The 12,316-nt window shown below is 50.6% G+C and overlaps 4 protein-coding genes across 4 annotated transcripts; 2 read left to right on the top strand and 2 right to left on the bottom strand.

Annotated features, from left to right (window-relative positions):
• Positions 1-48: 48 nt before the first annotated feature.
• BGZ61DRAFT_536181 (acyl transferase/acyl hydrolase/lysophospholipase) lies at positions 49-1,318 on the bottom strand (the record flags this gene model as incomplete). Its single annotated transcript, XM_046254359.1, has 2 exons — positions 49-1,255; positions 1,305-1,318. Coding segments are annotated over 2 exons (1,221 nt in total), but the record flags the coding sequence as incomplete, so codon positions are not given.
• Positions 1,319-2,634: 1,316 nt separating this feature from the next.
• BGZ61DRAFT_397067 (aspartic peptidase domain-containing protein) lies at positions 2,635-4,090 on the top strand. Its single transcript, XM_046242971.1, has 3 exons — positions 2,635-2,798; positions 2,856-2,977; positions 3,032-4,090. The coding sequence occupies exons 1-3, from the start codon at positions 2,694-2,696 to the stop codon at positions 3,966-3,968; spliced, it is 1,164 nt and encodes a 387-aa protein (XP_046100562.1). The 5' UTR covers positions 2,635-2,693; the 3' UTR covers positions 3,969-4,090.
• Positions 4,091-4,484: 394 nt separating this feature from the next.
• On the bottom strand, positions 4,485-8,045 carry BGZ61DRAFT_360149 (uncharacterized protein; the record flags this gene model as incomplete). The annotated part of the gene is made up of 9 exons (XM_046241140.1): positions 4,485-4,785; positions 4,849-4,975; positions 5,030-5,050; positions 5,124-5,262; positions 5,344-5,532; positions 5,612-5,737; positions 6,314-6,723; positions 6,777-7,770; positions 7,845-8,045. Coding segments are annotated over 9 exons (2,508 nt in total), but the record flags the coding sequence as incomplete, so codon positions are not given.
• Positions 8,046-9,705: 1,660 nt separating this feature from the next.
• BGZ61DRAFT_426893 (major facilitator superfamily domain-containing protein) lies at positions 9,706-12,013 on the top strand. Its single transcript, XM_046243685.1, has 7 exons — positions 9,706-9,944; positions 10,006-10,063; positions 10,127-10,413; positions 10,470-10,883; positions 10,955-11,166; positions 11,239-11,410; positions 11,463-12,013. Exons 1-7 carry the CDS (start codon positions 9,804-9,806, stop codon positions 11,697-11,699), a joined length of 1,521 nt encoding a protein of 506 aa, XP_046100560.1. The 5' UTR covers positions 9,706-9,803; the 3' UTR covers positions 11,700-12,013.
• Positions 12,014-12,316: the final 303 nt, after the last annotated feature.

Below are 12,316 nucleotides of genomic sequence, written 5' to 3'. Positions count from 1 at the left end.
CGCGCTGGTGGCCAGCCCAAGTAGAAGAGCCAGCGACTGCTCTGGAACCTGCATCGTGGATCTGCCTTTGGTGAAAGGGCGGCCAAAAGCCCAAGTCGGCACCCATGCCTGAATCTCGTCACAACCAACTTCGAAAGGCGTCATCTCGAACCACTGGTACCAGGCATCGGGTGGCTCTACCTGAACACCCGCTGCCTGCTGGGGCTCTTCAAAGGGACGGTCTTTTCGCGCCCATGTTTCGCCTGGTCGCTCATGACGGATTGCTGTCATGATTGGCATCGGCTCTTGGCCCTCGTCAATGTGCTCACGCAAGCTAGACAACTTGTCCCAGGTGCGATGACCTTGGCCAAGAATTCTCTTGTACGGGCTGGGGATCGGGTGCTGCACCAGGTCACCCTGGAAGAATATCCAACCGGTGGTAAACACTGAATAGTAATCCATCATGGCAATGTCCAGGCCAGTCTCGCGCTTCTGAATTAGCGGACCTAGTGTGACTTTTGGTCCGCTGGGAGCACTCAGCATGACACGAATGGCCTCACCGGACAGCGGGTGATATGGTGAAAGCCTTGTCTTGCAATGATCGATGACTGCTTCCATGCTGCATTGTCCGAGCTTATAGTAAGCCGTGAGTGCCCAACACGAGCCAGAAACTCCGGCGACATATGATATGCAGTCCCAGAGGCCGCACGTCTTCATCTCTGCGCCATAGCCCAGGCAGCCGATCATGGCGCGGAAACCACCGCCGCTACCTCCGAACGCGATGGTAGGCACATCATCCGGGTGGACTTCGTCCGGGTTGAGATTGAGATATTTGACGAAGGCCGCCTTTGCCACGGCTTTCCGCTTCGTGATGAATGCCAGCTCCTCGGGGCTTAGATCTAATCCGCGACGCACCTTGGCGACCTCTTCGATCTCGGGATGAACCAGCGGATTCTTAGTCTCCAGTGTGACCAGCGCCTTGAGTGCAGACATGCCGTACATTATCTTGATGTCCTGGATAGCCTCCGGGAATGCAGCCTTGATGACGTTTTGCCAAAAGCTCTTTAGAGTCCTCATGAAGAAACCTCTCCTCTCGGGCTTGTCATGTTCGAGACCTGAAGGGTCCTTAACAAAGCTGCGTCCATGTTCATCTAAGGCTCCTCCCCTGAGGCCCCGAGGACCAGCAAGCCACTTTTGATCATGCTGTTGTTGCTCAAGTGTGTCTTGTCCCCCTCCCTGCAAATGAAGGGCCTCGACGTTCTCGGTGTCGTTCTCACTACTGGCTCGTTAACAAATGGCACATGTTGAGGGCGGGCGTGACTTACAGTGTTGTATGCATATTGAGAGTTTCTATTGACCTTTTCGCGGTGCAGTCTCATAAAAAAGGCCTCCGCCGCGTCGTGTCCTGAAGCCCATGGATTCGAAAAAAAGGAGGTGCACGATGAGCGAGCAATGGTTGGTATTGGGTGAGTAACATGTGCTCTGACGGCGACATCGAATTGGTGGAATCCGTCGACTGATAACTGTCGTTTTCTTATTCAGCATCGGCTTAGTTGCCGACGAAATGCATGCTGACACATACTACTAGCGATCTTGAAGGTAATTAGTGTGCCACCTCTCAAGAGCTCAGGGTTGTAACAGGAATCGCTTCAATAAGGTCTCACCTTAAAACCGAGACTTGAGCAAATATAAAGTATTTAAATGTTAATCACCAGGCTTGGAATCGTCGGAAACCGCATACTTGCCGCAAAAATTAACGTTGTTGAAAGCCACACCCCCGGATTAGGATACTAAGAGCTGGAGAATAGAATAATACATATATGGTCGACCATACTGCTACAATAACGAGTATGTTGATATCGGATAAGATAGGGTACATCCACTGCGCTAATGGCAGGGTAGACTAGAGAGTAAGTTGTTCTCTTGTCAAGCAGTGAGTGTCTAAGGAAGATTGTGGAGGTTAGAGGACTTGGCCGTATGTAGTGACAAGGTTTAGCCCTCACTCCCAATGACTTTATTTTGAGGTCCAATAAAGTGTAAAGACTATTCAATGTCCCTGTTGCTTCTTTTTATCTGTAGGGTTTGGTGCAAGGTACGAGGCGACGGGCCTCTTAGATATAAATAGAGTGATGGTGGTCACGATTTATGCTGCACTGGCCTTGCTGTTACTACGTAGCTCGAAGCAAATACGCCAGTAAAGGCGCCCAAAGTAACATCCAGGGATTCAAAGCATTCATTTCCGAGTCGCCCTCACTAATAAAACAAGATACTAAGAATCTACGAGTCACATGTTGAGTAAAATCGAGATATTGCAATACGACTAGCAACAGGTATTAGCCTCTCCTGAAATTCGCCCACTATTCTCTTGCGCCTTCTGTACTGGTTATTGTCTACCCCAGCGTCTGTAATTATGCAAGTTTACTACTATACCGTGGATACTAAAAATACGAAGTCGTACAGTTGCCACCTCGTATGCACAAGCCATGCTGGACGGGTTATCCTTGTCCGGCAGTAACATCCCAAGCTCCCGGAATGACATTGCCCCACCAGCACAGCTCGTATTCTACGTAGTAAGAGAAATGATCGTCGTTATGATGAAGTAATATATATAAAGGGCCGAGCCATCTTATCCAGACCCATCATGGACCTTTTGGAATTTATCTACCTGCAGTCTAGTCGTCCAGGAGTAAAGCCATCGACAAGTCACCATCAGGATGCCTCCAGTTACTCATTTGTTTTTCGCCGCTGTGTCCGCGTCGTGCTTCACTATAGCGGCGGCCGCTTCACTTGACTTGCCTATTATTGTGGACAACGGCTACGTGAGTAAAACACTGACGGAATGGAAGTGATTATGCTCAAATTGATTTGCCTGGTAGAAAACCGTCGAGTTCGCCATCGGCACGCCTTCCAAGACCTACCGCCTTCTTTTTGACACTGGAAGCGCGTCATCATGGGCAGTCGATGGCACTTGTACGGATACATGCCCCAATGGGAGCGGGTGCGTTCAGGTAATTGAACTTCACATTGCAACATGCCGCTGACAGCTCACTAGATACGATCGTGTTGGTTACAACATCAACGGTTCAACTACAGGTCACTACACTGGCGGCTATGCGGACATCCCCTATTTAGGAGGCAGAACTGCCGGCCCCGCAGTGTCTGAAGTGTGGAAGACCGACGGCCGGGTTTGGAACCAGACTTTTATTGCAGCCAACGAGAGCAACTGGGCGGCGCTGGCCGCCGACGGCTTCATGGGTCTCGCTTTTAGCTCCATCATCGATGGCGGCGCCAACACAGTGGTCGAGACGCTCATGGCAGAAGGCCATCTTGATGCGGCGAAGTTCGGTATTTACTACGGTACTGAGTTCAACGACACTAAAGGCCAGCCGGGCGATGGAGTATTGACCATTGGCGCATCTAAGGAGAGTGAGTACGTCGAGGGTGAGCTAGTCACGATCCCCATCACTCGTGTTGATGGAGGATATGATGTCTGGCGCAGCACGATACTAGCCGTTAATGGAACGAAGAGAGTCAACGGCATTGAGATTCAGACCAAGACGGACTTCGACATTGGCAACGTCGTTTTCGATACGGGCGCTGGGTCTATTACCCTACCCGACGAAGAAAACCTCAAGGTCTACGAGTCGATAGGCATGAACTACACAGCGATTCTGAACGGCGAGCATATACCCCTTTGCAGCGAGTTCAATTCGTCGTGGTCACTCTCGTTTAGCTTCGGTGACTACCGCGATCCCCAAGTGGTCACTCTAAGGGGAGACCAACTACGCCGTCCGGGATTTGCATACAGAGATGATGCATGCTGGCCGCCTTTCGACGGTGGCGCCTCACCCGGATTCACCCTGATTGGCACCCCTTTCCTGCGAAACTTTTATACGGTGTGGGATTACGGGGTGAGCCCAACAGAGACAGACATCTCGAAGTTTGACCCGCAGTTGTCTTTTGGAGAACTCAAGTTAAAAACAAACTGAAAGATATGTCGGAGTGTAGATAGTACATTAGCGAGCCTAAGCAGAGACTAGATGCCAGTTCTTTTACTAGAATATTGCTAGTAGATGTGTAGTAAAATAACTCAGACTGATATTAGATAGGTAGCATCTCATCTCGCCGCCTTCTCATCACTCCCTTAAAGAGATATTCTCCGAGTGTCGTCTGTAAAGCGTGACTGATTCTGGACAGGATAGTTAGGCCGTAAGTAGTCCTTGAATTAAACGATTCCTGCTTGGTAATAGGTGGGGACGAACGCTAAGAAGGGAAAGGTCCCTGGCCCGCTATCTGATTTCATGCAAGTTTGCTATTCTCACCACGGCGTTTCGAGGGGCCTTTTAGTTTCCGTTTGCCTAGGACATGCTCTCTATCCATTTATTTGCGCCCCACAACAGAGCAAACAACAGGGGCCTTGGAGTTCGGTATAACCCGAGGTCTCATTGCAATGAATGGTCAAAGTAAGAACTTGGTTATTGAAAGGATATATACCTATTTTCTTCTTAAACCAGAGCTGCTTCGCCTAATTTGTAGTTAAAAAAGCCACGACCACTCTTGATACCTAAATACCCCTTTGAGAGGTATTGCTCCAAGTACAGTCTTGGTTCATGCGGGATATCCCCACGAGCCGTGGCATAATGATTCTCAATGTCTAATACAACATCAAGACCTACAACGTCCATCAGCTCGAATGGGCCTTTGGGTGTCTTGAGCACTCCTTTGAAAATAGCGTCAATCTCTTCAGGAGATGCGGCTCCCTCGGCTGCAGCAAGCAGAGCCTCTCTTTTGATTGCTGCCCAGATCCTATACGAGCAAGGCCTGTTAGTCTAGTTTCTTAGGGCAGAGGCTTAGCAAGCTGTCACGAACCTATTATATATGTACCCCATGGATTGCGTCTTGACGTGAAAGGGAGAAAACCCGTGTGCTTCACACCGCCTCATCATTAATGCAACATAGGACGGCTCTGTCATCTCATGGCCCATGATTTCAATCTCTAGCGTACTTCTCATCAGGGGAAGGTCTCAACCATCAGACAGGGCGGGCATACCACAAGTTTCAGGAGGCCAGTCTAGATATTTCGCAGTTAGTCTCTAGAATACATCTCGGCTGGGCAGCGGTGGATTGATGACGTGGAGACTTACAAGAATGGGCACTGAGGATGCGTCGGTTGTTTTTCAAAGCTAACCCGTCCAATATTTCCGAGCAGGAGTAGCTGCTTGAGTTGGAGGCTATAATGGTATCATCTGCTGCAAGCGCATCGAGTTCGGAGATGATACGTCTCTTCAAGGGCAGCTGCTCGGGTACGCACTTTACGGCGCAACGTCAGTGATGATGCTAGAATTCATCCCGGCACTCTCATACCTCTATAACGAGCCATGCATTCTGAAGTGCTGCACCTAGAGTTTCGGGCGAGTGTGTCATAATTTGGCCCCACCTAACATCACCTTTTTGTGATGCCGCGGAGCGAAAGTCGTCGATAGCTTTGATGCTGGCTTGCAGCTGACTGGGTTGGGCATCAACCAAGTGAACATCGCTCCCCTGACTGGACCACTAGTTAGAGAAACGTTAGCATTGTCTATTGAGATCCCGTGTTCAACAAGAGGTTACGGGAGCACTATGAAAACCATACCATGAATGCCAAACGCCTGCCCTGGGTACCTGCTCCGATGAGGGCGACGGAAGTCTTTGTAGCGACTGAGAGGTTCATGTTGCGAACCGAGTGATAGTCGAAGATAGTGAGGTTTTTAAAGAATATCTTTGCGTTATTGACACAAGAATAAAATTATGCTCGAAGTAGAAAATGACATAGAACCATACATTGCGCATACTTGATCATAATATAGGGAGGTGAAACTCGGATCCGATTCTTTGTGTTCCACCAGACTCCACTTGAGTCGCTCGCGGTGCCACCAGGTAGCACTTAGTGAGTGTGGCAATTTCTCCACCAGGATTTGGACGCTATCGGATCCGATGGTCTTGTTTAAGCCTTGATCAGCAATCTCGCACTTGGCGTCGTCGGTGGCTGCAGCCGTCTTCCATTTCTTGATAAATTCTAGGGTAGAGCCGTGTATGACCAATACCTTCGTTTTCATCATGGAGGCTGAGACCTATGAGTAACAGAATCTCGTTCTTCATTTTGTGTTAATATTAAGAATGCTAGCCCTATCACGTTGACGGCCTGATATTTGTTTCGTCGGCTCTTTCTCTTTGAACTTCTTGCGGCACATCCTCATTCAGCTGCGCCATAATACCATACAACATTATGGTTCTGGCCCTCTCTAATTATCTCGTCTGGTATGGAGGTGGAAAATTTGGCTCTTGCCGCTTGAACAGACTTGGAGCTCTGCGGGAGGAGCCCAAGGGTGCGCTCTAAGGTCAAAAATAAGCTGTTATAAGATTCCTTAGCGATTTTCCCACTGGCCAGGTCCCTATCAATAGCCTTGCGCATCAGCTGCACCCCGGCAACAACATGGTGTGGATAAGGGTCAATGGATATGAGCGGGACGGTTAGGGCTACGTCGTTTGTTATCCCGACTCTAGAAGAAGAATTTCCGGAGTTGCAATGGGAAACCCGCCTCAAGACCATGGTGTTATGTAGGCCAAATGCCAAAGCATTCATGACTGTGTTCTCTGCCTCGGTACTGGCGTCCTTGAGGTCTACCAGCAAGTCGGGGCGATCTGTGACCTCGATGATATCGAGGAGCATTAGGATGCTGAGATGGTAGTGAAACATGAGGGAAACTGGCAGAAAATTAGCTTATGAGCCGATAAATAAACCGGAGAACACCACTTACACCAGCGGAGTTTGGTTCGTTGGCCGAGGAACTGGATCCGTTTGTGGCACTCCTCGAGATGTGGACGGAAAGTGATGTTGAATTGCTTGATGGAATCGATAACAGCTGTGAGTGCCTTCTGAACCTCGGCCTCATCATGGCCATCCCGGATAGCCTCTTTAAAGATGGCAGCCAGTTTCCAGCCCAGCAACTTCCACGAAGCAGCGGCAGCGATAATCTGGTTTGCCCTTTCGTCTGACATTTCGGAGCTCCCCTGGCGCCAATGCTTGGCAGCCTCGTCAAACATTTTAGAGCAGGTTCTGACCAGGCGCCAGTGCATTTCATACTCGAAGCCGAAAAGACCCGACGAGAGCAGCGGTCTGCAGTTGAGTGTCAAGGACGCTGATGTGTCGAATGTGAGAGCTGCCCAGTAGGCTATGCTTTCCGCATTGATGAAACCGGAAGGGTCGGCTGACTCCGGGGTGCTGTATATGGCCTGCGGTGGCTTTTGGGATGGAGATACTTTGGAGCCGCTGAATTGCAAATTCCGTTGCCTGGCCCGAAGTGTCTGGATTTGTTGTAGGGCCGCATGGACACAGGCTTGCCCCGAGATTCCATCGGCCTCTTCATCCTCGGAGATGCCGACGGGAATTGGAGTTAGGGCAAAGAGAAAGAGGGACAGCATCGATCGGTATGACGGCCGATTTATGATTCTGAGCATGTCCCTCCGAGCATCTCGCCAGAGGACCTGGACTGCACGGCAGTTGTCGAGGTCAAGAGAGAGGTCGTGGAAGGGAACCGGAGAGGAGGCGATGGGCAACCATCTCGCTGAAAAGGCAGTAATGGTATTGCGGAGAGACTGTTCGATAAGGCCATCTCTTTCACTTTCTTGTAGGCTGGTAGCATCTCGAGCTTGAGCTCGGTCTTGGCCACCAGTTGCGGCATCTGCCATACACCGGTCGAGGTGGCAGCACAGGTCGGATATACTCACATACTTTTCGACAAGACCATCTGGCTCGAATCTAGAGATGTCCATGATGAGCATTCAGCGCGCTGATTTGAGGCATATACAACGTTTAGGCGGTGCACATACAAGAAAGGGCAACTGTATCTCCCCATCCAGGAGCCGAAAACGGCCTCGAACCCTTCTCTATAGAGATCTTGAAGCCATTTTGAATCGAGGTCGCTTATGATATCCGATGTGAAATCTGCAAAGCTGGGATGAGGAAGCGGTGGAGCCTCGAATGGGAAAGACGTAGGCCGCGTAGATGGTACAGACTCGGCCAAGTTATGCCAGAGATCGGCGGGCGGGGGGCTATTGCTGGCGCTGTGTAGGTCTATGGCTGCTCTACGTCTCGTTGGCGTGTCTTCTGGAGCGATAATCAATGGAGCTGCTATTGAATCATTGGATGAATGAGATGCTCTCAATCGGCGGCGGCGGCCCCTTCGCTTTGGGGGAGATTCTGTATTCAAGGCGGCTGTTTTGGCACCCTGGATCCACTGTATCAAGCACCGGGAAGCAGCATCGGAGTCAGCCCAACGTGGTATCTATGGGCGATTGAGGGGTGGAATTATTAAACATACATTAAACGTACATGATCGGCTCCGGTTGAGGCAGCGAGTGCAGGGAGCAGATGGATCACCGACTGTGTTGCGGCGGCTGTGGGCATCGCAGGCAACGCGCGATCTGCGGCACTCGTCACAGCTGGAGAACTGGGTGCGGCGGGCTACGAGGGGCTCCGGCATGATGGTGGAAGAGGACCAATCGGCCAGACTGGCCAGATGCAATTGGAGTCAATGGATCGGATCCGGGCGACGTGGTGGTGGTGGTGGATATGTGGATGTTGTGGTTTTGCAGGAAATATGTTGGGATCCAGCTCGGAACCGTTTTTCCCTCTTCCCTTTCCCCTTTTGCATCTGCCAGTAGCTGAACAGACAGACAAACCCCGGAACTTGGAAGCTAAGGTGCGGGGTAATTAGGGATCCGGCGCCGATCATTATTGACCTGGGGTAGTACTGTAGATCCCCGGTGCGACTAGCTGGCGAGCATCATTCTGGCCTATTAATTACCATGTTGGTCTCCAGGTAGCGGGCGCTGGGGAGTCCCGTGTGGCAATCTCAGCCGGTTTGTTTCCGCCTTCATTTTCGAGTGTCGGAAACATGCCGCAGCTAAAATGGCAACACTACGAGGTTGCTCAATGTAACCAAGGTCCAGCAACCAATATCGGATCCGACACCACACACACACACACCCCCCTCTCTCTCTCTCTCTCTCCTGTCAGTGTCCAGTCTCGAGTTCCATTCAACAGCCCCGGCCAATCGCGCCTTTGCCCATCAGCAGGGTTCATCGGATCCGACAACTTCAGCCACACATTAACTCATGACGCAGTGTACAATCATCCTACACCACCTTCTTTACACACTAAACCAAACGCTTTTTTCTCAGCCACGCCGTCATTCTTTATTCCCATCAGCGCGCCATCTAGCTTCTCCACCGCTTCCACGCATCATTTGGGTCTCTAGATAGTTCCTGGAACGTCATTTTCGGATCCGTCAGCCGCCCCTGTCGAAATCTTGCCCCCCCCCCATGACAGACAGTTCCTTGTTCAAGATAAGCGCCCAAACAAAGTGCGGGGGAAAAGCCGCCATGTTACCGTTTCCCCAGATTTTCTCGCCCTCGAACTATGCTCCCACTCCAGCCTTTCCATGCTGATTTGCCCAGCTGCATCCTGGTGGACCCTCCGTTCCATCAAGCCTCTTGTATAGTACCATGGCGGCCGACGAAGCTTAGACCGAGGTGGACCTTTGGCCTTCACCCCGCCAAAAGACATGATGGGAAAGGCATATTTAAACCCCTGATCCTCCATGCATTTTGTTTACCAGAGACGAAGTGAACAAGCAAGCCTGAGGGTCCATTCTGATCTTTGCCTCCGTCTCGGCTTTTTTTTTTCTTCTCATCTCGCAGTCTCTTACAGGATTTGTCTTTCCCACCCTCTCCCTGAGAAATACAGCCCCATACATACTCGCCCCTCATTACGGCGTTTCAACATGTCGTCCTACGCACCTCCGGTCGAGAAGGCCGACGTGGTCGAGGCCGAAATGGGCCATGCCTCTGATCGAAGTGGAAAGACGTCAGGAACAACCCTGGAGTCTTTTGCCCACCTGGACGAGAAGAAGATTCTTCGCAAGGTTGGCTTCCATCCGCAATAGAGCTGGAGAAGACGAACATTTTGCTAATTTCTCCGTGTAGATGGACATTCGCTTGATCCCTATGCTTGCGCTCCTATACCTCCTCTCCTTCCTGGACCGTAAGTTGACCCAAGACATCCCCTTATGTCTGAAGAATTACTAACGCAGCTTTCTCAACCTAGGAGGCAACATCGGCAACGCAAAGATTGAAGGTCTCCAAGAAGATCTCAAGATGGAACCCGACCAGTACAACTGGTGCCTGACCGTTTTCTTCTTCACCTACGCAGCTTTCGAAGTTCCCTCCAACCTGCTTCTTAAGAGGCTCCGCCCTAGTGTCTGGCTTCCTACCATCATGGTCGCATGGGGCACGGTGATGACTCTGATGGGTATCGTACGAAGCTATCATGGCCTCCTCGTCGCCCGCATTTTTCTAGGCGTCACAGAAGCGGGTCTCTTCCCCGGAGTGGCGGTAAATTTCTCCTTCTATCCAAATTAGTAATTCCCCGTGCTGACCTTGACTCCCAGTACTACCTGACGATGTGGTACTGCCGTCATGAAATCCAATTCCGCCAGGCATTGTTCTTCTCAGCGGCTTCGATTGCCGGCGCTTTCAGCGGCCTCCTCGCTTTCGGAATCGCCAAGATGGACGGGGTGGGCGGACTTGAAGGCTGGCGCTGGATCTTTATTCTCGAAGGAATAGTTACCGTCTTGGTCGCCATTTTGGCTTTCTTCGTCCTATATGACTTTCCTGAGACGGCCAGCTTCCTCACCGATGATGAGAGGGCATTTGTTGTCTTTCGCCTCAAGTACCAGGGCCAAGCTCATGGCCCCGGCCGTGATCAAATCCAAGTTGCTGAAGCCGATGAGTTCAAGTGGGAGTATGTCTGGAGCGCATTCAAGGACTGGCAGATTTGGGTCAACATCTTCGTCTACTGGGGTGTAAGTCATACTTTCGTCCATTTTTCCTTCGCTTTTGTGAGGTCATTGGTAGATACTAACGAGGTATTTAGATTGTATGCCCTCTGTATGGCATCAGTCTATTCCTCCCGACGATCATTCGCAGTCTCGGACACACGTCTAGCACATCCCAGCTCATGACGGTTCCTATTTACATTACGGCTGCCATCCTCGCCGTTGTCGTTGCGTACATCTCGGATCGCGTCGGAAAGCGAAGTCCCTTCATTATTTCGTTCCTCTGCGTCATGATTGTTGGTTTCACAATGTGAGTCGTCTAATCCCTGTTTGGAAAAACACAAATGTTTTGAACAGAGCTCACCAGTCGTGTTCCATACAGGTGCATCACGTCCAGCAATCCCAAGGTGGTCTATGGTGGCGTCTTTATCGCAGCTTGTGCCATCTACCCAGCATTCCCTGGTGTCATCACATGGCTTGCCAACAACTTAGCAGGCAGCTATAAGCGAGGCACGGGTATGGCCCTGCAGATTGGAATGGGAAACTTGGGTGGTGTGAGTACCAATGATTCCTCGAGACCATATACCCTTCTAATAAATCTCGCAGGCTATGGCATCAAATTTTTATCGACAGGCCGATGGGCCTCGATTTATTCTTGGGCACGGGCTCGAACTCGGATTTATCTGCGCTGGTATCGTTGCCGCGCTCATCTTAGTCCTTGGGTACACTCAAATCAACAAGAAGCGAGAAATCAGGGCCGGCGAGGGTGAGGTCAGCCGATATACGGCCCAGGAGCTGTCTGCCAAGGGAGACAAGGCATTGACTTGGAGGTATATGCTGTGAGATGTGGAACAATTATCGTCCTGTGGAACAATGCCTGGGACAAAGTCTCAACTATGCAAATTCAAATTCCAAACAATTGAAATAAAGCCAAGGTTTCACTGAAAGATCCTCTGATGCACATGATGAAGTTTGATATCGCTTGGGCTGCCGGATGCCACATGGATGAACACGGCTGGCGGGAATGCTTAGTTGACATCCGAGGCCATGGGCTCTCCGCCGCGCATGAGGGCTATGATGGATGTCCTCTCTTCGTTGCATAGTCGATGGCCGTTGGTTTGATGGCCTTGAGCATGGGGGCATTGTTTATGTCGAAGAGGACTTGGTGGCAAGATACCAGCAAACGGACCATGTGCAACTCTTATTAGAGCTGGTCTAGCAACCCTTGCATCCTGGGTTGGAGTCATGGGCAACTTGGCTGCGTTTTTGTCCGCAGCGTGCGATACCCGAAGCCTTAATTTTATCTTGTGAGTCAGTGTTGTATGATTGTTGGCCCTAGGCAGCAATATCACCTCAGCGACACAACCACCAACAGCAAACGATCTATGTTGAATCCCATCTCGCTCAACAAAGCAATCTTTCGCAATAGCTTATGTCTGTTTAGTAACACATCATGTGGG

Source organism: Ilyonectria robusta (genome assembly GCF_021365365.1).
Source record: "Ilyonectria robusta strain PMI_751 chromosome Unknown BGZ61scaffold_19, whole genome shotgun sequence".
NCBI lineage: Eukaryota > Fungi > Ascomycota > Sordariomycetes > Hypocreales > Nectriaceae > Ilyonectria > Ilyonectria robusta.
This window is presented reverse-complemented; position numbering and strand designations above follow the sequence as displayed.

Excerpts from the sequence above, each read along its gene's own strand:
- BGZ61DRAFT_397067 (XM_046242971.1), top strand. The coding sequence starts at position 2,694 with ATGCCTCCAGTTACTCATTTGTTTTTCGCCGCTGTGTCCGCGTCGTGC. Across the intron at positions 2,799-2,855 it reads TTATTGTGGACAACGGCTAC|AAAACCGTCGAGTTCGCCAT; the intron begins GTGAGTAAAACA and ends TTTGCCTGGTAG. Across the intron at positions 2,978-3,031 it reads ACATGCCCCAATGGGAGCGG|ATACGATCGTGTTGGTTACA; the intron begins GTGCGTTCAGGT and ends ACAGCTCACTAG.
- BGZ61DRAFT_426893 (XM_046243685.1), top strand. The coding sequence starts at position 9,804 with ATGTCGTCCTACGCACCTCCGGTCGAGAAGGCCGACGTGGTCGAGGCC. Across the intron at positions 9,945-10,005 it reads AGAAGAAGATTCTTCGCAAG|ATGGACATTCGCTTGATCCC; the intron begins GTTGGCTTCCAT and ends TTCTCCGTGTAG. Across the intron at positions 11,167-11,238 it reads ATGATTGTTGGTTTCACAAT|GTGCATCACGTCCAGCAATC; the intron begins GTGAGTCGTCTA and ends TGTTCCATACAG.